This window comes from Phragmites australis, chromosome 11 (genome assembly GCF_958298935.1).
Source record: "Phragmites australis chromosome 11, lpPhrAust1.1, whole genome shotgun sequence".
NCBI classification, from domain to species: Eukaryota; Viridiplantae; Streptophyta; class Magnoliopsida; order Poales; family Poaceae; genus Phragmites; species Phragmites australis.
In genome coordinates this window covers 30,051,617-30,078,571 of record NC_084931.1, presented here as the reverse complement: position 1 = coordinate 30,078,571, position 26,955 = coordinate 30,051,617, and the positions used below count along the sequence as shown (strand labels likewise).

Here is a 26,955-nt window from a genome sequence, read left to right as displayed (position 1 = left end):
TCACTGCATGTATGCAAGCCCTAGCTAAATAGCTACCACAGTCCACAGGGCTATGGATGCTGCAGACGCATGCAGGAGTAGCTTAGCTTTAGTCGATCCCATATATGGGGGCCGCCGCGCCTCAGCATACCTGCAGTCCACAGGCCTAGATCCGCTTTGGCTATCGCTTGTGCTTCCTCTTTGCCCCATGGATCCTCTGTTGCCGTGGCCGGCCGGTCGAGTCATCCATCCTTCGGTGAGGTGCTGTGTGACTCTCTTTTTCTCGAATACCATGCAGGCTGTGTCACTCGCAAGCACGCATGTCTTTCTGTTCTTGCAGAACGCAGACGCACGCCTGCCAGGTTAAGGTCCTGTTTGTTTCAGATTATAGAATCTGGATTGTGATCAAAATCTAAAAACTGAAACAAACAGCTGAATTGTAAAAGCTGGATTCTGATCACAATTTAAAAACTGAAACAAACAGCTAGTTGGAAAAGCTGGATTGTTACAATCCAACACACAGATTGTAACAATCCAGCAATCTGTTTTCCAACAGATTCTAACAATCCACAATCCAGCTTTTTACAATCCAGATTTTACAATCCAGCTACTTACAATCCACAATCTATAAGTTGATTTTCACAGTCTACAGCTGAAGGTCAGTTCTGTGCTGGCTAGGTGTTGTGTTTTCTTTTGCAAAGCTGTGAAGCGCAGCTGCTGGGTTGATTTGACCTTATTATTAGTACTAGCACGAGTGAAACGTTTGTACTGTACACTGCTGGATATCTAGTAAAAAGAAGCGGTAATTTAGCTGAAAGAAGCCTTGGTCGCCTGTGGTACATATGTAACCAGCTGTTCACGTCAGAATTCAGATGTCATCGATCTTTAGCTCATGCATTGCATGCATGCGGTTGATCTTTTCCTGCAAGACCGCGCGTGCCTTAGCATGTACGCATGCATGCTATGCAAAGTGCAAAAGCCGTGCGTTGAACGAATTACCAGTAGCTGTAGATTGGTCCCGCCCAGGCACATACAGAATGCGTTTTCCGTGCCACATTCTTGCTGCTACATACATTTTCCGCGTACGTGGATGACGCATGCGGCTTCATGCAGACCAGGAGAGGGAATAGATTTACAGTGCATGCGTTGACAGTGCTGGTGGTCACGGCAAAAGGCATTTATCCTTGGGCTGCTACCTTCATCTAGTTCACATATCCAAAATGAAATGCATTACACACGCCATGAACCCTGCTATATGCTGCTTGTTATATGTGCTATGGCCTCTGCCGGAACTCATGAATTTCACATGAAACGGTGCATGATTGAGAATGGATATATGCGAGGAAATCAAATTTCCACGTCCATGAGGTATAAAAGTAGCAAACCACCAACTTGAAACCTGTACATGCTAGGACTTTAGTATGAGGAGTAGTGCTTTTGTGCTATTCGAACGAAAATTTGCAAATCTTGATGGAATACTGTTAGCTCTGAAGTAGTGACTGGCTGCATTTTTTAAAACCATTGAATCACACCTTGATCGGCTAAAATTTGTTCACAAGGTAACAATGCGGTGGTGACGGCTAGAGTGGCAGCCGGGAGCTGAGATGCGCCACCGGGTGGGGAAGTGTCAAGGATAGCGCAGGGATAGAAACGGGCACGGTTATATTATCTATAGAACAGCACCATGGCATTTACATACGACACCATAGGACATGACGCCGTGCTAGGCCACATCAACAAGGGGCTCTGAGGGAGGATATCCTTACGTGGCAGAGCATGGCGCCAAAGATTATGGTGCCAATAAGAATACCAACAGCACCAGAGTAGTGGCGCCGTGAAAAGAGTCTATTTCTAGACAAAGTTTCCTAAAGGATCTATTTATAAAATATATTTAAAAAAGAGCTAAAAAATAAAAATTCCACCAAGAGCAACGAATGTGGATACCAATCATGCCCCAATTTGCTATTGATCACCTGTGCTTTCCATTTATTTATTTTTCAGTTCTGGGAGCCGGAGATTATATGGGATGATCTATACTTGAACCGATTGAATTTGTGCTCATTAACCAGTTTGAATCGAAGGAGTATTGCGAGAATAGGCAAAATCCATCAAACCAGTCGCTCGGTCCAAACGAGTCCTTAGTGTTTTTGTGTGGGAAAGAGGGATCATGTGCGCTATTGTGCTATTATGTCGAAAATTTGACTTGTACAGCACTTAAGATAAATCAGGCAACTTATAAATGGAAAATCCGAATTGAAAATCGTTTTCTCGAGTTTGTGTGCCATACTACTACTTAGGAAACATAGAGATAACAGCATTTGATATGTAGGGCAATGCAATGTAGGCAGCCCCAACAAAAGATGAAAAGGAAAGCAAGTAAAGCTTTCTCCAAAAGAGGATTGAAAGCGAAAATCCGAGAATCGAAAACTTTAACATATCGGTAAGGAATTGCTCGACCAAGAAGCAAAAGTCCTATGAGGAACACAATCTAGCCAAGCACAAATTCAAAAAATATCAAATCGTTATTACAAAAACCAACACACCATGAACAGTTACTTCCTTGTATAAAAAAGAAGCAACGAAATGCATTGCATGCCCTGCAAAAAACCTTAATTACTATGCATGCTAATGCTAGCTGATCTACGTCGTTGTTCTAGAGCCCTTAAGTTGATTAGACCAAAAGCCTCTCTCAAAACTGCAATCACATTCGTTGAAGAAAAAACGCAATCACAAGCTTAACGTACCTTCAAACAAGTACTTGACTACTACGCCAAGAGCATTATTGTTCTACATACCTTCTTGGAGCAGAGATCGATCGATGATCTAAGCATCATCCCTGGTTTCCCGAATGAAGGAAGCTTCTTGCTGAGCTCAGTGAGAGCTGGCCTTGCGAATGGTCGAGGTTATCTACAGGGAACTGATCGGCGGCTTCTTTCATGGCAAAGCCGCCACCTTCCGGTGAGTAGAAGACGAGCTGAGGCCCCGGAGCCAGAGACAGCAGCGATGAGAACGGCGAGTGGTGATGGTGAGCCACCGTTTGAGGCGAAGTGCCGTGGTTCACCTGATCATGGACATGGCCACTCGTCCAAGATTCACCGCCCGTGTAGTACATACCGTGAGCCAGCGGCATGGCGCCATTGACGAGGCCGACGGAATTGTTCAGGCCCACGAACCCTTTGATGCTGCTCTTGTCGCAGTCCAGCGCGGACGACACGGCCGTCGCCGTGTTCGTGGCGGCGGCGGCGCCGTTCGCGAACGGCGTCAACATGGAGGAGGGCAGGTGGGCGACGAGGTCCTGCGCTTGCATCGCGAACTGGAGCGGCGGCAGCTTGTCGATCTCGTGCTGCGCGGCGTCGAGCAGCCAGTCCACCACTTTGCTCGGCTGGCTCAGCCCCAGCCGGTCCTGGAGGTCGTAGAGCTGGATCGCCGTCTGCACGGACAGCCGCACGCGCCGGTCGCGCAGCCCCTTGACGGTCCTCACCTTGCTGTGCCGGTCCTTGCCGCCGAACACCCGCGAGACGCGCACGATCCTCGACTCCGTGGACGGCGGCCAGTGCCGCGAGTTCGCCGCGGCGCCCTTGGCGGCCCCCGCGCCTGCGGGCGGCATCTCGGCCTTCGCGCACCTGCCCAGCTGCTCCTCATTTGTGTGGTTGCCGCTTATCATCTTGGGCCTCCGCTCATGATCATACCTAATCGATCGATCATCAGAACTCAGAACCATGCAGGGAAATTAATGGGCGTGCATGAAATGTGATGACGCATCGATCACAGTGCGTGCTGCATGTGGTAGACCGATCTGGCACTGTTCCACTGGTGAACGAGCAGCCTTATTCGCTGCACATGACACTGAAACATGAACTTGTGCATAGCAAACTGTAGCTCTCTCTATGCAATGCTTTGCTAGTTTATTCTACACTCCTACATTAATATTTATAAAACATCTATGCACTAGTCAGTTTGAAGGAGAGTGTATTTTTTTTAAAAAAAAAACTTGTTCTAGATCGCTCAAAGGATTTAGTTGATTTATGAACACCGCGCGCATGTAGTATCTGTATGAAATTAACACGTTTCATATAATTATCCAGGAGATTAGCAACAAATGAAGAAGAAAGTTCTCTCGAGCAATGAAGATGAGAAACAAAAACCTTGAAAATCAGATCGACCTTCTTGGCTGAACCAGTGCCGCTTTACGTGTACTAGGAAAAAATTAAAATTCCCCAAAGAACAAAAGATATTCCACAAAATTAACTACTGAGAGGAAGAAGAGATTAACCAGGCCGATCTACCAAGAACCACTTACAAGCTAGCATGAGCAAGATTGTAGACTCCCTCCCTCAGATCGATGAGTTCAACCAGCCCCCCCCCCCCCCCCCCCGGGGGCCCTGCAGCAAGCTGAACCAAACGGGGTGTAGTCCTTGCGTCAAGCGAAGCTCGAACGCCACCGTGAAGCGCCGGAATTCAGCCGACCAGGACGACGGATAGATCGAAGGAGACCGGACGGCGACGGGTCAGAACTGCTAGCTTCTGTGTAAACCCTAGAAAGCTCTAGCTGGAGAAGGATGGAAAGGCAGAGCTGTTTGGGCTATCGAGCTAGCTGGTGTGTGTACTACCAGGGGAGCAAGCGCTTGGGAACTTGTGGAGCTAGCTTATTTACATGGACTAAATGATCAGCGTCGCTTTCGGGTCCCTGTCCTTTTCACCAAATCGTGCTCCTCGTGTGTTAGTGTGTTACCCTCAATCGTGGATGGCCATTGCGGTGACTCAGTGAGTAGACCAGTGGGGTCGATGGTCGACCGTAAGCTCCATTGGCTAAATGCCATTTCGTATACTCGTATCAGCGATAGGCACATAGTCCAATTCAAATATTCTGAAGTTGATTTCAGCTCCTGCAAAAAAGTTGTATAATCCTCAATAATAACTCAACCAGATAGAGCAAACAGTTTTACAAATTTACTACATCGACTCAAATCTCAGCCGACCGTGCGAACACGTGGTGCCGGCTCAGACATTGTTAGGGTTTGGGGGATGAGGGTTGCCGGTGGGCTTTAATGGCTGGTGGAATTAGAAAATGGGTTCTGGGGAGGGAGGCAAGCCGAGCGCAGGGGCAGCATGACAAGGCAGTAGGAACACTACCAGCTGTGGGTGAGCAATGGACTTCCAATGGGTACGACAGGGGCATCACATCCACCTTGATTAGCGTAGCGGGGAGGCAGAGGCAGAGGCAGACCAAACGACAGGAACGCCGTTGGAGATGGTAGGAGGAGGGAGGGAGGCGGGGGAGCGCGCGAGTGCATGATGACACAAGGGAGAGAGCAACGCGATGGTAGGGAGGAGGAAGAAAGAACGAGTGCCATTGGATTTTGATCGTGCCGTCCACAACGTTGATGGAAAAAAAAATCCTGATTTTAGTCTAGTGAAACATAATCGGACCGATAGTTTTATATAGTAGGGACAACATATATGCGTCATGTAGTTGCCCAAAAAATTTTGAGAGAGAACAATTTGATTCATGATCGAACCCTAACCAAACAAACAAACTTACCTTAAAAATTGCAACCATGGGGATAAGACATTCATTGGCTTCGTCTTATAGGAGGGAAGTATCTAACTCTAACTGGCTATAAAACTCGTTGAAACTATTCTCAGGAAAGTACTCATACGATCTAGAGCATCTAGGTTCAAACCCGGTTAGATGACTTTTCAGCTAAAGGCTCTACCAACCTAGTCGTCACTCCATTCTCAACAAAATTATCTTATACAACGGGTTATATGGGAATGCACGTGCGCGATATAGTATTGCCTTATGCGAGTTCTCATCCAACTAATAGCATAGATACCGTTCCAAGATATCACAAATTTGAAAGTTGTTGCCCCATACGGTGTCTTTCTCCCAATATTTGCATCAGCATGTAGCGAACCTTTGCAAATCATTCAGTACCAAGGTTCACGTTACCGATCGCCGGTAGGTAACTGAGGTGCAGCGATAACCGAAAAGTCGTGATAACCGCGACAATCGCTCGAATTTTGAATAAATTTTGGATAAAATTCATTTGAAAAAATTTAAATTTTGGGAAAAAATTCGTGAATATGGCCTCTCGGTAACCAGTCAAATTGGACCGGTTACCGAGCGATTTTCTTGATTTATCAAACGGTTTTCTTGAATTTTTCGCATTATCGGTAACCGCTCGGTTTTCTCGATTTATGGAGCGGTTTTCTCGATTTTCAGTGAAATTCAACAAAAAAATCCAAAAATTATCTCAATCTTGTAAAATCAATAACTAATCCATCTGAGCTTCAAATCAAGTGAAACAAATTTTGTTGGTTTCCTTATAACATGGTCTACATGATAAAAGTATTTATACTCATAAAAAATTTCAACATTTTCTGTGAGAAAATGTATTTGTTAAACCAAGTTAAATGCATAGTTTACTATTTGCTAATCCAAAAATCATGAAACTAATTTTGTTAGTCTTATTACATGATCCTATGTCTTTTAAAAATACATGAACTCATGAATTAGTTATTGTAACATGCAGGATTGTGTAAATATGTTGCTACTAGATTAATTCATAACCAACCCATCACACCTCAAAAATTAGTGAAAACACTTTTATTAGTTTATTTATACTATGATTTACGTAGGAAAAATAATAGTAGACATGAAAAAGTTAATTACAGTGATGTTTCTTAACATATTCACTTTATGCTTGTGAACTTTGTAAAAATCATAGAGAAATTAATAAAACTCTAAATAAAGTGAAATAAATTTTAAAGATCCTCTTAAGATACGTTCTACACAAGAAAAATATGTGTTTGTATTTTAAGCTTTTCCTTAACATGAGTTAATAACTGAGCCGCACGCTTCAACTTTTTTCCTTTTTTTCAAACTTCCTCCCTATACAATATGATGCAAACGACATTATTTTTAAAATTTGTTTTCATAGAAGGTCTTAGAATTGTGTCTAGTTTTTTTAGGATTTTTTTGAATATTTTTATTTTTTTCGAATTTTTTGAATTCAAATTCGATTACCGTTCTGTTTCTGAAACTGAGCCGGACCGAGATGCCAGTTATCACGTATTTTTGTTGGTTACCGACGAATTTTTGAACCATGTTCAGCACCGGAACCTAGGACTCTAGGAGGCTACTCTATATAGTGCAGGGACCATCCTTCTTTGGGGCATCCAATAGCCAGCAGCAGGACCACCACCATGACTTTTTATCCTTTTGTAAGATACACATAATTTGGGTGAAATGAAGAGAAAGGGACCGTAAAGTCAAACTGGATCTCTTGAAATATTTTGTACTACTACTATATCATGTTTCATGGAATTCTCAACCCCAACATTATTTTCACATCCTCTTGCACTCACATTTTTCCCTGGAAACATCGTTGAGCACATATATATGTATAGTAGAATAATATTGTACAAAATGTAAGTATGCAACCCCCGGTAATCTGATCTATGGCTGAAGTTAGCACAAACCAAGTATAGTGTAGAACACCTAGTGTGTATACTACTAGTACAATGCAGAGACCGGAGCATTATTTCGTTCTAAAATAAAGCTTCACTCGTCTAAAAAACCACTGAATTTAAGATGACCCCCTCTCTTATTTTCTAGAGAAGAAAAGGCCAGTAAGCACTACTGAATTTCAGAAGGTAAGTATAGCGTGTACGTTCTCAGTTCTCTTCCTTACAACTAGTCTTTACCTTAGTAGAGATTATAACATACGGATTTTAAATTCTATCATATATGGTTATATATTTCTTCTCTGTAAAATATTTGTGATATCGATCTTGTTATAATAGTTTTAGAACTGTTTGTAATACACTTACACACAACATAGTTTCTACATAACCGTCTGTGCATAGTAAAAGTCAGATATTGTATTTGTTTAAACCTCTCTATGAGTACTAAGCGTTACATATAATCTTTAGTTAAACCTGTCTGTGACTACTAAAAGTCACAAACACAGATGGATTTTTATAAAAAAATTATTTGGGTCTCCTTTTCCTCCCTATAAGCAAATTTGTTTCCTAATTGCATAGTCAGGTAGCAAATTTGCTACGCAGCCAGGAAGCAAAATTGCTTATAGGGGAAAAGGGTTGCACAGATTCACCATTTATGATTCACAAATTAAACACATTATACAGAATATCGATCACACATTGTTTAGAAATAAAACACATGTATTTATATATCACAAAGGTTAAGAATATTGTTCAGAACACATAAACCGAGCTAGCTATACATCATTATTGGTTGATCTATGCTGTATTCCAAAAGGATGAAATGATTGATATAATGGCAATTGTGTTGTCGGTGTAAAGAGTAAGAGGTGTCATGTCAGGGGAGTCCACACCGGTCAATGCCACATGACAGTTGATATTATCAAGATCGTGTCCCCACAACGTGACCAGGTGGGGCTCGCGCGACCAGTCCCCTGATTGTAGAAGGAAACCCCGCGACCAACCCTTGCTAGTCGTGGAGCAGTACTCACATAACACGTCTAATCTTATTTAATGCCATTCACTCAAGTATTTTCCTTTCACAGGCATCTCCTCTCGGTGAACAAGGTTGTGACCAGCACAGAGGTGCAGTGCCCCATCCCGTAGTATTAAATGCTATGGGATGGCCTTACAGACAGGCATGGCGCCATTGGGCAGATGAGACAGGGCATGTAGGATGGCTAGGCAAGTGGGATGGTCTCACATGCGAGGGTGCGGCATGCGGTGACGGGACAAGGCATACAGATCAACCAAAGTAGGGTGAACCTACCTACCCTTCGTCATCATAAGTTAGGAGTAGTTGGCTCCGTCAGTGTTAGATCGGTCTCAGGTCTATTTGTATATACCCTTCTCCTTCTACTATATAAAAGTACGAGGACCGGGTGTGTAAGTGACAGGACTCATTTGGTAACAAGTTTATACAAGCCATAAGAAAATACGCATGACGTAGTGCTATTATCTCACGAGAGGCGTGAACCTGAATAATTTTTTGTGTTCTTGATTTTTCTTCGACACACAAACATCCACTAGAAATATTGATCATAGGCACGTCATCTAAGTATACCCCAGAAATATTATCAGGAATTAACCCTCAATAGCCATCTTCTAAAAATACGAAAAGTGGTCGAAAAACTTGGGTCCATCGACATTATGTTTCAAAAAAAATGAGATGATAGACATCATCTCAGTCTTTTGTGTTTCAGCACAATGTCAATCCAATGATCATCTTCAATTAGCATCTCGCAGTCATCCGAATCCGACTGCATCTTGATGATCTCACGCATCAACCAGAACCAAACTGCATTGCTGCCAAACCGTTATCCATGGTTCAACAAGAAATGGGCATTCAAGCATGTCTTGCAGTTGACAAAAATGTCTCCATTATAACAAACAACAATTGAGAAATTTCTATCCAATAGAACCGAATAGAGAGCATGATTGACAACGTACATTGGGGCGACGAAGGGGGCCTTCACAATTGCGAAGAAGATGAACTTCGCCAAGCTGAAGTCGACGCCAAGCCTCCCCGCTGTCGAAGCCATCATAGGGACAACCCCATCCTACCACCTCCTGATTGTCATGAATTATGCCATTGCAGATCTAGAATACATCAGAGCAGTGAAAGGAACCACATGATACTCACCTCGGTGCAGTGAAAGGGATTCGGCCACTGGCGAGATCTAGCTTCTATGATGCAAATGGCGAGTGAGGAACCAGAACACTCCTCACTTTTCAATATGGTGAAACACTTGGATATGACGAGTGAGATAGAAGAGCACTCTTCGTCGCTTTATATTGAGGAGAAACGAGAGGTTGTGTATGTGAATCCAAAAGAGCTTTGGGAGACGAATGTTTTGTGTGTGTTGGAAGCGAAGGAGCCAGGGGAGACATGTGGTCAAATTTGAAAACGTTCACGGGTCTTTAAATACAGATGGGTGTTTATAAAATCTGTATGTATCTACGAACTAGATACAGATAAATCTTACAAGAAATGGTCTATGACAATATCTTATAAAGATTTTTTTTTAAACCGTATGTATCTGTACGATAGAAACAGATGGATTTATAAAAATCTATCTGTGAGTTTATTCACAGCTAGACGTCTAATTTATTACAGACATGTCTATCTTAACAACTGTCTAATGATATATAATTTGTGATAGCTAAAAAATGTATATGATATATCATATACTTTCAATAACTCTGTATTAGTTAGTGCATCATTTCCTGGTCGTTGGTTCCATTTCCAGTACTCAGTTATAACGGGTTAAAGAGTGAAGTTAGAAAAATCTTGGCGCGCTCTCTCTCTCTCTCTCTCTCAGCATGCATGCTCCATTGGGGCGGTTGCATCACTGTAACATAATACCCAGATCGACCCAGGCCAGAAGCTACCGCTGACATGCATGAATGAGCCCTGCAGCCTGATCTCAGCTGACAGCATATCGACAAGAAGGCCGCGCCGCCGATCCCACTAGCCCACCACACAATATCTTTCCATATCTCGTAATCGATCGCTTACCTCGGTATCCATCCATCCATGATCCCATCCACGTTTCAAACGTTTCGTTTTCTCCATTGGCAGGTCGATCCTTGTTGCGGTGGTTAACCACTTAGGCCAACTCTAGTACATGAGTTATCCAAAAGTACTGAGATTCCCCATCCGGTGTTACAGTGACGCACGGTGCTGCTACAGTATTGCGGAGAGGTATGGAGGTGTATTTTGCTGGTACTGTAAACGGAAAACACTGTAGTAGAACTGTTTATAAAGGCTGACAGCTAATCCGAGGAAAAAAAAAGAGTAGTATAAGGTAGAAAATAAGTTAGCTGCTGAAAATGAAAAAATAAGAGAGATGCTGTAATAGTAATAAGGGATACTGTAATAGTATTTTTAGAATAAAAATTTAAGATAGCTGCTGGAGATTGCCTTAGGCTAACACAAGTAGATGAGTTATTTAGTGCTACAGTATCCCCGCAGAGCATATACCATTGGAAATCGGAGCAGATACCCATCCGTGCTACAGTGTGCATAGTTCTGCTACAGTGTTTGCGGGAGGGTATGGAGTTGTACTTCTGCGATACTGTAGCAGCACGCAACACTGCAGCAACACTATTCATAGTGGATGGCAGTGGATCTGGAGGGGAAACACTGTAGCAACACTGTTTATAAAGGCTGACAGCGGGATCGAAGGGAGAAAAAGAGCAGTAGAAGATAGGAAATACGGTAGCTGCTGGAGATGAAAAAATAAGGGATGCTGTAATAGTGATAAGGGATGCTGTAATAGTGATAGGTGATGCTATAATAGTATTTTTGAGGATGAAAATTTAAGATAGCTACTGGAGATGGCCTTACCATCATTGCGAATAGGGATGTCAACGGCCTCGATCCTCGTCCCTGACCGGAAATTTATATATTAGGAGGATGGAGCCAATTTTTCTACGAAGATTTAGTTAAAAAAAATCCCGTCGGGTACAGGGGGCGGAGGCAGCTCCCTATTCTTTGTTTTTTTCCTCATGGGGTTCTAAATATATAAGCTTTATATATTATTGACTCAACTAGTCTAACTTAATTTAGAGCTTAACTTATAGGATGATCCGTTCAAGTATAGCTTTATATATATTGACTCAACTAGTCCACTTAATTTAGAGCCTAACTTATAGGACGATCCGTTCAAATGTCCAGTCCAACCATCTCTATTAAACTTAAAGCTCAGCTTATACGACGCTTAATGGGGACAGGTTCCTCATCAAGTCTCCATTCTCCGTAAGAGGATGAGAGAAAAATAGTCTTCACAAGCAGATACTCTCACTGATTGTAAATGTATGTCGTTTTAGACTTGTGCATAGAGATTAAGAAAGTAGATCAAATAATCTCGTTACCCTTTATTTATTCTGTATTGGAAAAAGATAACTCATTCATTTACGAGAGTGATAACATTTATTAAACAAGGTTAACAAGGGATCAAAAGAGAAAAAAAATACATAAAAATTCGAAGATAACTTATATTTAGAAAATAATTGAGAAGACTAAAACAACCTATATTTACAATAAAAAAAGTACAAAACCGAGACAAGAAATTTTCCCCGTTCCTCGACAAAGAATTTCCTATTGGCATCCCTAATTGCGAGCTAGCTAGGTGCATGCATAGGAACACGTCAGGACAAGTGACAGTTCAGAGCAGTACTCTTCACTGACTCAGTGTGACGCATACACCACAGATCAAGTCACAAACCCCTTGGACATGCATGCAGAACTGCAGATGAAGATCCTAATCGGTTGAGATTGCCTGTCCTCGCATCTCATGTTACACTCACTCAGCTGGTCCACATGTCAGCGATTGCGAAAACGTCATCAGTTCCTTGTCGATCGATGTCGCGACGAAGTAGCTACATCATGGTAATTAGAAATGGTGTTTAATTTACACGCTACCCCCTCCAATCCTAAGGATAAGTTCATACAGCGTTCTTCCTGATGCACCAAATATAAAGTCAATTACAACTCCAATATATCTTTTTTTTATTTTTCCATGTCTATCCTTATTTATGATGTGTTTGATTTTAGAGATATATTTGAATAGGAGATGATTATCTAATTTTTTTTATGTGTTTAGTTGGAGAATAAGCTAGATGGATTGACCATCCTGAGAGAATACTCTTCTCAGATTGCTGGATGGGGTCATAAAAAAACTATTAGATGAAGTCATCCATATTCTGAATGGATTTTATTCCTGTTAATATGTTATATTCTAGTTGGTTAGTGTAAACGTACTTTTTGTTAACATGATTTAAATAATATTATCTCATAGACCATTTATTTGATTTGTAGCTATAAACTATATATTTTATGAGAAAAAATGATCAAAATATAACTTTGAAGATCAAACCAAATAAAATATACCTTGTGTATTCATGAACAGAGCGAATATTTGGGATCGGAAGGAGTAAATTCCACCAATACAGCATCTTTTGTTTACCTCGAGAGCTCTCTTTAACGTTGAATCTGCAGTGAATAATTGGATCCGCTGGACGCGCCGTACATGCAAGTGGAATCAACTCATGTAGTCTGTAGGCCTGGGATACCATCGAGCATCGACGCCGATTGAATGAAAGAATCAATTGTCCGACCAGACCACCGGATGGGAGTGCCGCAACTTGATCATCCACTCTATCACCTGGCTGGAGAGAGATGTGAATTGATGGATTCTGGGACCAATCCCTTACGAGCAAATACCAATGGGTGGCATACGTACTGTACCTGACAAGCTGAATCATGGCGTGTGACTGCACTAACAGACATGCAAGTAGGCTGTCTCGTTCAGAGAGAGAGAAAGGGGACGAACCAGGGCACCGCAGAGCTGCAAAAGGAGCTGGGTCCTGCGGGAGCAAGGACCGATGAAGTTGAAGCTAAAACTCTAACAGCCCGTGTATAATATATCTTACAAACCAAAATAATATGTACGTTAATTTATATTTGATAGGTGATGGATTATATTATTGATTTAATTTGTCGAGTTTAAGATGGTTGAAGCTTGGTTTGAGTATATTAATTATGAACTAACTAAAATTAGAGTTGAAAAAATATGTTTACTTGTCTTATGTTGTGCTGATGACGGATGTAACTTGACGGTCAACTGTGGGTCATCGGAGCTAAGCGAGTGCTTGATGCTGGACGATTAAGGAGGTTGAACGAAGTCAAGGTTGATCATAACTGTACATATGGAGGTTGAGCAAAACATAAAACAGAGGATAAAGACGGTGTATTGACAAAGTTAAGCAAAAGGCATATCAGTGCAAGTGACAATCCGACCCATGGGATTGTGAGAGGGAGAGACTTGCCGGTGGTCAGGATCACAAGATGAAGTACACATGTTGATATTAGAACGCTTGCTTAAGGTGTAAGCAAGTGGCGAATCACGTTTTGAAAAACGTACAGATGGTTTCACAGTTAGGCCTCAAAACCGTGGGAGCATTGGAGTAGTATGTTGCACTGTCGTAAAGCTTGTGTTGAGGCAAAGCTAAGTCATAAAGGCATCACGATCGTTCGATAGATGGAGTAAAAAATAGACCAAAATACTCTAAGTGGTAGGTAAGAGTATACTATAAGAGATGAGTATTTTGATAATAGGCTAGGAAACTTAGGGGTCAAGTTTCTTAGACATACAAATAGAAGGGTAGGGCTACGAGAGAGTTTGAACCAGCCACTTGAACCATTTGTGCCATCTATTTGAGAGCTTAGTGCTAGGGTTTGAAATGAGAGGAATGATAAATGCTTAGCCTATGTAATAGGTATGAGTTTGAGAGAAAATATTTGTTTCCCTATATTGGTTAATCTCTTTGAGTAATAAAATCTATATTTTTGCATATGCTTGAATTCCCTTTCTTCTAGTTTTCCTCTATTGGTTCTTTTTTTTTTTGCAAGTTTTCGATCTTGATTGCGATTTTTGTTTTCGTGCTTCAGCTAAATTTTTTCACCATGTTGGAGTTAATCTTCTAGTTGCTAGAGGCATAACATTCACGTACAAAAGTATATAACTGGGTATTGACTTTATTTGCCTATGATCCATCAACTTGGATGTTGTTTTCACCTGGTGATCATGTCCTTGAGTTTTCGGTGTTCTTCCTAAATATCTAATTTTTATATGGGGTTGAGTCATAGATTGGTTTGCTATAAAACTTAAGGCTAGATTCTAACAATGAGATCCATCTTTTGTTAGATTTTTAAATTTGGTTTTTGAATCGAAAATTCTAGGTTGAGCCTGAATTTCAGCTGTGTTGCTCTTTATGGTGATTTTTTCTCGAGGTATGTTGGGTAAACAAGTAGTAGACCATCTATTTCACAATAAATTTATAAGGCATACAATATCATCCATATCCTCATATTGATTGCCATATATAAAGATTTTTCTTCTATATTACCCTATCACTCCAACTGTACATTTATAGTTCATCCTCAATATTCTCTCTCCATTTCTTAATAGTATTCTATAACTAACAATAATTTTAGAAATTAATACATTAGATGAATATTCATGAGTTTTTTTTATTTTTGGAATTAAATTTATACCTAAAAATTCAAGGAAAATAAAAAAATACTCAAATTTAGAGAACTTTTATTTAAAATTTGTAAGAGATTTTTTAGTCAGAATCGATTAAAATGAATTATTCTATTAGTAAAAAAATCAGTGTGATTTTAAAAACTCCATAAAGTCACCTTTTAAATTTATCAAGAGAAAAGAAGAAGTAAAAGTTTTGAAGTAAAAGCTAGCTGGTTTCTCCCTCATCTCTCTATAGGAGGATGATGTGGGAGGAGATGCACGTCACATCTGACATGTCTGAGGACATGAATGGTGTGTCTGCCAAAGTAGCATGCCAGATGAAGGGTTTGTTGAAGGCTATTTTTTGGAGAAAATAGATGAAGGATGATATAGAAGTTAGGATATAAGGACTCTTATAGTGTTTGGTTGGTTGAACGAAGTTAAATGAAATGTGATCATTCTGAATAGGATGATTCTGAATAGGATGGTTCTGGATAAGATGATATAAATAGATTGTTTGGTTGAATATATGAGTTAGTACAAGAATATATTTAGTTGAATGTATGGGATGATACAATAACATGTTTAGTTGCTTAAAAATCACATATTATATTTATGTATAACTTAATTTTTTATAAGAAAAAATAATTTTTGTATTATTGTTATAATAAATTATATTAATTAGTACTAATCATTATTAATTCTAGATAATCGTAACTAAAGTTGCCGTAATCATCACTAAATATCCCAATAATAATTAGTTATAGCTAATAACATCTAATTATAACTAATATTTAACTAAATTTTTTTAATAACCACTGATATTGACTAATTATCATCAATTATAAGTGATTAGCGAAGTTAACCGTAAGGATCGTTTGGTCGATATTCTCATAAAAAACATTCAACATCTATAAAATATTCTTAAAATCTGTACTACCCACCTAAACGGTAAGGTACAATTCAGCTATCCAAACGCCTGTATCAGCTTCCATCGCGCACGACTCCGTACATGGCTCACCCAACCAAGCACACAGTTTGAGATGCACTAAGCAAGCAGTGTCGACACTGTTGAGACGGTAGCTAGGCCAACGAATTGAAGGTGCTCTCTTCAATACGAGCAGTGTCCTTCGCGTCCAGTCCAGCGAACGGAACAGGGCGCGCCCGAGATGGCCGATCCGTTCCCCTCGATTCACCCTCCTGAACCAACGTCGATTCCTTCATTGATCACCACACCAATCCATCCTTGCTTCTCCTTACAAAGCGAATCGGAGATGGCGAGCGTGTTTGCCTCTCCAAAAGTCACGAGCCGATCAGAGGAGAGCAGATGGCGAGTCCAACACAATAGCAAGCGAAATAGAGAGCCGGTTAGAGACCGTTTTTTCCGTCGATTCACTAAATACGATGATATCGAGCGCCGATAAGAGGAGAGGAGATTGGAGTTGCTCTTTAGATCATCTTCAACGGTTTTTCTTAATCTAAAATCCATTCATAACGGGATTTTTGTTCTCTTTAAAGTTCTAACAGTTTCATTCACGATTCTTATCACAAAATAATTTCTAAAGTCATTTAGTTCAGGACGAGATTGTCTCTCCTTTAACTTCACAATTCCGTTCGAATGAAAATTGTTAAAAATAAGAGAAAATAAAAAAAATAGTAATAAAAAAGAATGAAAAAAGAATAAAATAAAATGAAGTGAATATAGTTGGGTATGATATTACATACCTGCTCCCTTTGCGCGCTCCGCATTATTCGTACCGCGCGTCTGTCTCACCATGCGTCCTCCCTCCTGCGCTACCTGCCGCAAATTAATGCCACTGGGCATGCACGCACCACCCTGCCCCGTCCATCGTCTGCAGCAGCGGCAGCGGCAGCGACTGCAGCAATGCAGCTGCTGCCTCACGAAGCGGTGACCTTTCGCCAGCCGTGCAAGCCACCACAGTAAAACAGCCGCTGGGGTTCGTCTCGATCGCCTTCTCGTGGCAGTTGAGAGCAGCTCCAATGGTAGGTATACACCAGGCACGGAAACACGAGAGCCACTGCAGGCACTACGAATGGTACGGCGATCTAGCCCAGGTCGCGTACGACGTACAGGTAGCGGCCGGTTTCTTTACCGCACTGAGATCTTGAGATTTTACCGCCGTGTGTCAAGCGCCAACCCTTTTCGTTTTTGTTTGTTTGAGCAGAGCGGTCGGCCGGCGACTGACGCTTCAGGCTTTCAGCCTTATCGGTCTGCCTCACGGGAGCAGTGGAGCGTGAAGTAACTGAACAAACATATATGAAAAAATATCATAAGTAACAATTGATAATTATTATAGTAATAGATTTTTTACTGGTTACTATTAATTATAAGTGATAAGTCATTATCTATCATCAATAAGACTATTGATAATAAATTATAACTTGATTCGTCACTAAGTAAGATCATAAACAACTTGTCATGACCCGTTATTTATGTATGATACAGTTTTTTTTTGTTTTTTAACATGAAAAAGTTAAAAAAAAAATTCACCTGAGCTATCCCGATACAAGAGCCATCACCGCTCACCACGTGTCTCATACTATTTTTCAAGTTATTTTCATACTATGTGTTTCATAGAAATCGAACACGTGACCTCCCTTACGTGCACAACCCCCTTACCATCTCACACTTGCATGTGTTCTAAAGAAAATCAGAGATTTTATTGTTTTAACTTTTTCGCTAAAGGTTATTGGTGATGGGTTATAATCGTGATCCGTCACTTATGACTAATTTTCATTTTAAGTGACCCGGAGTGACTCCCATAAAACAGGCTTGCATATAAACTTTGATTTTGATATTTTTTATTCTACGAATATCTATAGAAAAAGTTACATCTGTTTCTCCCCTTGCTTTGTCAGGTTTATGGAATTTTTCGAGCCAAAAAATGGCTTCAAAGATTGAGTTATCGCCTCCGAAAGCTTATGCACTATTTTCAAAACGCGCGTTTGTGTCTATAACCATTACCCTTATATCAAACTTTAGTAGAAATAATATATATTCCTACTCTAATATTGCTGAGGTGAGAAAAAAAATAAAATAAGTAAAAAAAATAAAAATATTAATGAGCTAAATATTAATAAATACCATCTCATTATAAATAATATATCATAATTTGATACATTACTTATGATTGGCAGGACGACTCAGCTACGCCTACCTATACTCACCAATCTCCATCCATCCAACGAGATTTGAGACCATGGAACATCACCTACGAGTGTCCCTTCTTTTGGAAATGCTGTTCATGTTTGATTTGATGTTTCCTGATTTTTTAAAAATAAATCATCACGCCATCAGAAAAGGTTCAATTTATCGAACAATTGTGGTGATTTCGATCTACACTTAAAAATGGCGCAGCGTTGAGTTGGCGCCTCATAGCCCTCATCCCTGGACTCTAGATTTAAAATAGAAGACGGTTGTAAAAAAAATTCAGAATCATATATTGATAATGTGTAGTTATTGAACTAAACAGTCTTATACGTAAATCGGTAAATATCATGGCAAGTTACATAGTTACATGATATTCCATATACATACCCGGTTGTTGCATGAGAGATGTAGCACCTATACAAGAACTCATTACTAGAGATAAATCCAGCTCAACTTTATACCAGCACATATAATTTATTATTTCCAAGTTATTTTTTCTGGGCGTATAAATTTAGCCAATGGGTAAAGCATAACCTACATAAACTATTGCAATACGTCCGTAATTAAAACTAAATCTACTGTATTTAAGTGTTCTATAAGCTAATAGAGATCAACAGTGCTAATAATTACCATGTTAATTACACTACATATTTTGTATTCTCAATTTTTATTAGGGTACTACCAAGGATGCACACGACCCACTCACAAACATCACACACATGCTCCACGCACGCACACGTGTGCGTCCTAAACACACGCTAAACTCACAGTATACGAGCATGCACATCCTACTTAATATACGCGTGTGCGTACTCTGGCCGAGGACCCATTCAGGGAGTAGCTAGGAGTTAAAACCCCCTGGTAAGCACCCGCGCTGAAGCTAGACTTCAAACACGGGCGGGCTCGGTCGCTCACCTAACGACTTTGCCAAATGAGGTACGACTCGTTCTCAAGACTGCTATGAATTGAAAGGAAAAAAGAGATGAGATGAGCTGACTGTTGGTAAGGTACCTAATTAAGAAATACAAGAATGAAGTAACAATTATAACATCACAAATAATTATTTCATGTTAAAAAAAATATAATGTGTATGTTTGTTCATCCCTTTTATTATGTTTTATCTCACATGTTTGTTGAATAGGCAGTCTGCAGAGTCGAAGCGCTTTAACTCTTCAACATAATTGGTCCTGCAACATATCTTGAATATCATGACAGATTCCATGAGGTTTGTGCTCATGACCAATGATATATAATGATGGCCAAACTATGATGATCACATGAAAAATTAGAGTATATAGTCTTCTTTTTGTCAGTGAGAAAAATTGAAAAGTTATTTAATCTTCAAAAAATGATAGTGATATATAAATTTCTTGAATTGTTAGTAGCCGGTCTTTTTCATACTACATGCCATGTACTCTGCTTAACATGCTGCTAGGAACAGAAAGTGATCTGTTCAAGAGACAAGCAAACATTGATAGTCTTCTTTATGTGACTATGTGTTTTCGTAACTTTGTATGTATGCTCGTGTATATGTATTTATGTGTATGTGTAAGTCTATGTGTATGCATACATGCATGTGTACACACAAATGTATATATGTATGTATGATGTGTGTATGCCTGTGCACATATGTACATATACATGCGTATGTACGTATACATATATGTGTATGTATACTTATGCATACATGTGTACTGTTCACTCATTGTCCGGGGCCGATCTGCGTCGTTCTTTCACAATCATATATACGTGCTTTAGATATATAAGATTACGTTTACTCTATACGGTAACCTTTTAGTGCCTTATGCACAAAATATTATTTTTTTTCTGTTTAGTATGAACATTGCTGAACCGCTGGTTGCTAGGCTACATGAGCGCAGCTGAACTGCACAGTGAGTGACTGAGTGTCTCGCGACCCTTCTATCCTTCCTTCACCGCTGCCTCATGTCTCCCACGAGATTGATCAAGATCGACATGTCACATGTCCGCGCGTGTGGTTGACGGACAATCGGACATGCACGAGACGAGCGCCTGCCTGCGTTGGCACGCACATCAAAAGCCAAAAGCTCGCGCCCACGGCGGCGTCTCGTCCTGCTTGTCGCGACTCCCTTTCGCGCGGTTCCATTCCAATGCAACGCCATGATCGACGGACGAGCAGCTTGCGTTGGAAGCAAGAACGCCATGCGCGCGGCCGTGTTGGGATCATGGAGCCCGGCTTGATCTGCAAAAAGATAAAGAGATCTAGCTCCACGTATTCCTCCCACTCTTCGAGATTTCTGTACTCCCAAATTCCAAAATGCATCCACGGCCCACATGTGACAGCACAAAACATTCTGAAATGCACGGTACCAGAAAGAAGTCCATCGAGAAAAGGATTTGAGAAGTCGTGCGTGCATGATAATAATTCATGGGTTACCCACTTATCCTGAGAGCTAGTCTGCTCGATCTACCAAACGGTTCCCAGACATCACAGCGCGGAGGACGGTCTCAGCCTCTCAGGCCGGCCGGCTGGCCGGCCGGCTGGCCGGCCAACACAGCAGCCCGTCATGCCCGCAGCGCGCGTAGGCCGCCGGCAGAGCCGCGCAGAGGAGACAGGGACGGCCACTCGCTTCGCAGTACCGCAGCGTGCATTTCGCCGCAAGAGGACACGGGACAAGAACGTCACGCAAGGGCATGCAGGCCGTTACAAAAGGGGTGCCTGCCCTGCCCTTCATGGCTTCACATGCCAAGCACCATGACGGTCCATGCCATGGGGAGCACGGAGAGCAGAGTGCGCTAGTGGGACTAGTGGTACCAACCTACCTACGGCCTCCACCGATCGGGCATGGGACGATGGGAGCAAGTCTGAAATGGCACTGCAAAGCGATCCGGCACCTTTCCTGGTCAGGTCAAATCGTTGGGTTAATCAGTAGTCACATCGAAAGAGATCAAGAGACATAACGCATTGTTAATTAGTAACGGAAAAGCTACACGTACGACCGGTCGGAAAGGTCTTCCGACCAGCTATTGATACAGTACCCTGTGGTACTGTAGCAGCGCCGTTTGTCTGAACGGACGGCTGGGTCGTAAGACCCAGTAGTACTTACAGCAGCGCCCAGTTAGTAAAGTGCAACGAACAGATTGCATAGCAGCAGCGGCCATCGAGAGAAATATGTACGGGGCATTTTGCCCCCTGCAACTCTTCAACAGGAACGTTTCACCCACATGTATATACATATATAGAATAAATGTGCGAAAACAGCATGCCAAAGTAGCATTGACGATGACGTTAACACGCGGCCCGTCGAGCAACGGGTTTCTACCCTAACCGCGGCGACCGGCGGCGGCAGCGGCGTCGTCGTCTTCTGTTGGGGGCGTCGCGCGATAGGCCTAGCGCGCGAGGAGTCGCGGAATAGACTTATCGATTGAGCAGACAGACACTGAAATAGTACAACTTGGGGGCATTGTAACTCGGTAACTCCAATCTATAACCATTGAAGATCAGACATTGATTCACCCCACCCACATACACTTGGTTTGAGTTACAACAAGAAGCTCAGAATCATGTTTCTTTTGTGAACTTAGGACTGTCTTAGAGTTCCCAAGTGCACAATCTGCAGTAGTATGCATTGCTTTAGATACATAAACGCCCTGAACAGGGACGGAGCTAGAAAAAAAAAATAAAAGTCAATTAAGATGAATTGAATATTAGAGGTGTCAAATAGAAAAAATTTATTATTATACTTTAAAAATTTATATTATGTAGAGAAAATCATCAGCCGTAGGAGACAGGGCTCCTGCTAGCTCCTCCCTGACCCTGAATGATGCTGACGAACTGAGTTTTGAGTGCCAACGCGGGCGAAGGGTGAAGTAGCCACCACAATGTCACAAACTTAAAAGCGCTCCCAGAACCACACTATGAAGGAATTACTCCCGTTCGACGAGTTCCGCTTGTAAAGCAATAAAATTCGTCATTCATGAGGATTTTTTTTAAGGACACGAGGTTGAGCTGAGCAGACACTCCGCTAGACTACAGAGAAATATCGTGGGCCTTTTGGTAAATAGGAGGGTGCGGCCATGAGAAATTTTTCTATTCATTTTTATTCAATATTTAAAAAATACACATCCATTTCAAAATATTGCACATCTAAACTATTGTCGTCTATTGAAAATACGGCAGCAAGGTGTCACATATCTAACATGCCACACTTTGTGAGGCCTACGATACAACAGTTAGAAATTAAATATTCTGGCTAAGTGACGTCCACGTCAATCTGTCGTCCAACCAACAGGTGATAACTTTGCCTACACATAGGTATTGTTGCATGCATGCATGTGAATAATGCGGGGCCATTGTGATTAACAAAGATGCTACCTTTTACAACTTTGGAAAAGCATGAGTGCATGCTATTAACAAAAGCGAAAAGCACCATTGTGAGAGCACGTTGCGTAGGAAAATATATCATCAGTTGAACGGGTGACACATTTTCGGATCTACGAGCGCGTTGATTGGACGATACGTCGATGTGGATGCTATGGGCCTAATAAGTTGTCGTCCATTAGATGGGGTATCGCATTTCCAACATACGATAATAGCCTAAATACATAATATTTTAAAATAGACATGTATTTTTATAAATATTAAAAAATTAATATTACTCCGGCCATGACACGATCATCCAAGACCATATGGGCCCATTAAATAGTCCTCGGTGGGCTGAAAGATGTCCATCGGCACCTCCCACGCCCATCTGCAATATGTTTGGATCATGATTCTTTTACTTCTCCTCTCTAAAGTCACAAGGTGACTTCACTTTAAGAGCAGCCCAATCTGTGATTGATGTCTAATATTAAATCTCAATTTTATTGGACTTCAATATTTTTCTGCTAGTTATGTAATATTTTTTATTTCGTAACTAGTTCAATATTTTTTATTAGTTATATAATATTTTTTAATTAATTATGTAATGTTTTCAAGTTTAGAGTGAACTCACGGTGACTTCGAACTCATGTGATCCTCATCTAACCCGTTCCCTGATGGCCACGGGCTCTATGGGTCGCCCTGCCTTCCGCGTCAGATTTCTCGTGGCCCACTGTACGCCTCCCTCCTAGCTATCCGCGATCCATCTCCTCGTGGATCGGGTCAGGCTGCCCATCTGGCCATCGGCTAGCCGTTCCGGGCTGTTCGCTTGCGATTCCCTTTTGATGGGCTGGACGCGGTGACAAGACGCAGACGCAGGACGCCATCCAACAGAACGTGGGCCAGCTTCACAAGCAAGCCCTCCTCGTGCGTCCCGCCGAGGCCTAGCAGGCTACAGCCGTTTCCCTCAAAATAGCAAGCAGCGACCGCCGGCCCGGCAGATATTCCGTCCCCCACTAACTACGGCGCCTGCGGCCTGCCCCCATGCCGGTCTTCGCCTGCCCACCAGTAGCCCCACCGGTGCGCGGGCGACTGCGCCATGCGTCGGTTCACGCCTGGTCCGCGACAACGGTCACCGGCTCCGCGGATCCTATCCCACTCGCATATCTGGTGGGCTGGTCCCCGTCGCGGATTCCTGTGTCCGTGTCGGCGTGTTCTGCTGGACACGTTGCTCGATGGAACAACCAAGACCTCACCTCTCGCCAAGGAGTCCCTCACCCTGCACCCCTACAGATCAAACAAACGTCTCTACCACTCGATCCCAATCCGTGCGTACACCGTAACATCCAACGTGCGAGGCAATGAACGGTGCAGCGTAATGCGGAGCACGTGATCTGACTGTATCAAGTGCGAGATGTAGCCAGTCGATCGAGCAGCATAACATGAGACGCACACTAACTACCAAAAGAGCTCAATGCACGGCAGGATGGAAGGTGGCCACCACCAACACGAGCCTAACAGGGCATAGCAACAAACAAAAGACACTGGAAACACAACGACACGTATGTCCTGAAACACCACAGCTACAAAAGAATCCCTAGAGCTCTACTCGTACAACACCACATGGCGGCCACCGGCACGAGGACGGAGGAGGTCAGTTCAATAATAATAGCACAGGCTGCTACTACTACACTGATCGATCAAAACCCAGCCGGCAGAGGCCGGAAAGGCGAGCGGGACAACGACCAAAAGCGGCGGCAGACGTGCCCCGCCGAATCCGCTGCCCCTTTGCGCCGCGCGCAGCCAACCGTGGACAGCATGCGGCGCCTGCTTTTATGATTAGGCGAAGCGGAAAAGGAGAGGCGCGGCGGTGGCCAGGAGCGCGGCGGCAAGGGCTTGGCGCCCGGCGACGAGCGCCGGCGCGGCCTCGTTGTAGTCTGGGCCCGTGCTGCTGCCCGACGGGCCGTAGGCGCCGCCGAACGGTGGGCTCAGGGTGCTTCCAGGGGTTGTGATCCCCATGCCGGTGCCCGTGCTGGTTCCTCCTGTCCCTGGACCCATGCCCGTACCTGCTCCAGTGCTCGTCCCTGTACCGGTGCCGGTGCCGGTGCCTGCTCCTGTCCCGGTGCCGGCGCCTGTCCCGCCGGTGCCCGTGCCGGTGCCTACGCCGCTGCACAAAAGAACCGAAAGCAAGAAACTTTAGTTACGGTGCAAGAAACTTTAGGTATCGTGCAACGAAAAATCTGGGGATATGCTTAGGATGGAGAAAGCTCTTGCGTTGAGTGAACAATGATACTGATCCACTTGTGAAGCAGGTTCAGTGTACTTGACGTAAAACTCGGCGGCCGGAGGGGAGGGACCGCGCCCGACTGCTTCCGTTCGGAAAAGACATTGCTTTGAGCCACGATTAGAAGATCCGGTTCAGACGCCTTTTATTTCACATGGACGCAAGAATCGTAGTGGAGTACTATTGCTTTGAAAGATGAATCGTAGGGCTCTTTTACTACTTCATTAGATTTCTGTTTTTCAGATTTGGCTTGCAAATGGCAGCATGATACGCGAGTAGTACAAGTGGAGTACTACTTTGGTAGTATAACTTTATTACACCGTAGGCCTCGTTGAATTAAATATCATCATCCATACGCAGAATCTAGATCGATGCACAATAATCCAATTGAAGTATGCCAAATGACCCAGACACCGGTCGAGGACAGTAAAATACCCGAATATACTTACTCTAATCAGCACTTGGCACTTGCAAATGCTGAAGTCCCAAATCTTTTACAGGTACGGAAGTACAAGAGACGGGTTGAGCTTGCTTACCTCGGGCCGGAGGCGAACTTGCAGCTGCCGGAGCTGGGGTCGGTGGTGGTAAGGGTGGCGACGCCGCCGAAGTCGCAGGTGCCGCCTTTGGGGGCATTGAGCTGGAAGTAGCTGTTGGTTATGTAGGAGCAGACCGCCAGCTTGTTGCCGTTGCCGTAGCACGGCCCGTTCTGCATGGTCGAGGCGCAGTCGGCGCCTTTGCTGCAGGCGTAGTCGATCGCCTTCTGCATCATCGCGTCGGCCACGCCGGGCTTGCACACGCAGAACGCCCCCTCTGTCATTGTACCCAAAAGAGGACCGGTTAGTTCGAATCAACCGTGGCGACAGGGATCAGAGGTACTGCAATCTGTGTACGCCTTCACTCAGTTGCAGTGAATCTTTGATGCTTGGGAAAGCTAACTGTGCTCAGAAATGGGGGAAACACAAAAGTGCTATGTTTTTACCCCTAATAATGTATAGTAGCAACAGAATCTATATGAAATAGATAGCGCAAAGCTCAAAAGAGAAAGATATTTCACCACGCAGGTCGAGCTCAAAAGATTCCAATGAGCAATCAACCGGGGGTAAAACAGAAAGGAACAGAACTCTCGGCACGCACAACGCTCTGAGCGGAGCTAAGCTGCAGATCCGGAGCTCACCTGAGCCTGTGAACATGGTCAGCAGCAGGAGGAGCAGCAACGGAACCGCCATGGCAGCAAAGAGCTCGAGCTCTCCGGTTCTCTGAAGCTAGCCTGAACCCTGGGGGAGCTTCTAGAGCAAAATGGGGACAGCTCAGTAGGGGGAGTGGTGTGCAGTGTCGTCGAGCTCTCCCGAGGCGTCCCCCCTTTTATCGGCGAGCACTGAAGCGGCGTTCGCTTCTTTGTGCTTTTCTTTTCTTTTCTTTTTCCCTGAACACCTCAGACTCAGAGTGGCCGTGTGTGACCGTGCAGTGACTGAGTGGTGTCCCTTCGGGCGAGGAGCCGCCGTGTCCGCATGCCAACGGCTCGATTTCGCTCGCTGTGGGCTAAAGCCAGAGCGGTGACCCATCATCGCCCTCCCTCTCTCCTTCGCCAAAGCGGAAGGACCCGCGTGCACACACTGAGCGGCGCTGTCCTGCTTTGTCATGGCATGTCATGGCATGGGAGATGATGCGGCCCTGTGTTTTGGGGCTGGCTTTATGGTTCGCCAAAACATATGGGTGGGAACACCGGTTGCCTATATCGAGCCGTCCGGAGTGATCTAGCGATTCGGGAGGGGGTCAGGTCCGGACGGAACCAGAGGATAACATTACGTTCAATCATGTACACGTGAACAGTTACACCGTATTCTATATGGTTTAATGGAATATGTTGTTTCGAGGCAGAGTGGTCTTGTTTTCGAACCGTGAAAGGACGAATCTTTTCGTTCGAAATTCAAATGCAAAACGCTCGCTCGGCTCTTTCATGGCAGGCGGACCATAGCGCCACCTCGTCGTTGGTGATGAGAAGCAACAAACCTTGATGCCCTTCTCTTCATCTGCATCTCTGTTCCGTCCATCCATTCCAGGTAGAACCTATTCCTATTTTTCGCCTAGCTACGTCTCATGTTCATCTTAGTGAATCATGGTCCCAGTGAGTCGTCATGAA

The 26,955-nt window shown here is 43.2% G+C and overlaps 2 protein-coding genes across 4 annotated transcripts; both read right to left on the bottom strand.

Annotated features, from left to right (window-relative positions):
• Positions 1-649: 649 nt before the first annotated feature.
• Positions 650-4,636, bottom strand: LOC133885761 (transcription factor TCP13-like). 3 transcript variants are annotated; one of them, XR_009903256.1, is made up of 4 exons: positions 4,280-4,636; positions 2,775-3,668; positions 979-1,181; positions 650-901 (listed from the first exon to the last, which is right to left on the bottom strand). XR_009903256.1 is itself a non-coding variant. In XM_062325506.1 (2 exons), exon 2 carries the CDS (start codon positions 3,641-3,643, stop codon positions 2,810-2,812), a length of 834 nt encoding a protein of 277 aa, XP_062181490.1. In that variant the 5' UTR covers positions 3,644-3,668; positions 4,280-4,635; the 3' UTR covers positions 2,455-2,809. The 3 variants fall into 3 exon arrangements, 2 of the variants coding, with proteins under 2 accessions (XP_062181490.1, XP_062181491.1); XM_062325506.1 differs by lacking the exons at positions 650-901; positions 979-1,181 and having other exon boundaries at positions 2,455-3,668; positions 4,280-4,635; XM_062325507.1 differs by lacking the exons at positions 650-901; positions 979-1,181; positions 4,280-4,636 and adding an exon at positions 4,125-4,273 and having other exon boundaries at positions 2,455-3,668.
• Positions 4,637-23,986: 19,350 nt separating this feature from the next.
• LOC133885932 (PLASMODESMATA CALLOSE-BINDING PROTEIN 3-like) lies at positions 23,987-26,285 on the bottom strand. Its single transcript, XM_062325705.1, has 3 exons — positions 25,990-26,285; positions 25,352-25,625; positions 23,987-24,698 (listed from the first exon to the last, which is right to left on the bottom strand). Exons 1-3 carry the CDS (start codon positions 26,039-26,041, stop codon positions 24,371-24,373), a joined length of 654 nt encoding a protein of 217 aa, XP_062181689.1. The 5' UTR covers positions 26,042-26,285; the 3' UTR covers positions 23,987-24,370.
• Between the last annotated feature and the right edge of the window lie 670 nt (positions 26,286-26,955).

Excerpts from the sequence above, each read along its gene's own strand:
- LOC133885932 (XM_062325705.1), bottom strand. The coding sequence starts at position 26,041 with ATGGCGGTTCCGTTGCTGCTCCTCCTGCTGCTGACCATGTTCACAGGC. Across the intron at positions 25,626-25,989 it reads GACCATGTTCACAGGCTCAG|AGGGGGCGTTCTGCGTGTGC; the intron begins GTGAGCTCCGGA and ends GTACAATGACAG. Across the intron at positions 24,699-25,351 it reads AAGTTCGCCTCCGGCCCGAG|CGGCGTAGGCACCGGCACGG; the intron begins GTAAGCAAGCTC and ends TCTTTTGTGCAG.
- LOC133885761 (XM_062325506.1), bottom strand. The coding sequence starts at position 3,643 with ATGATAAGCGGCAACCACACAAATGAGGAGCAGCTGGGCAGGTGCGCG.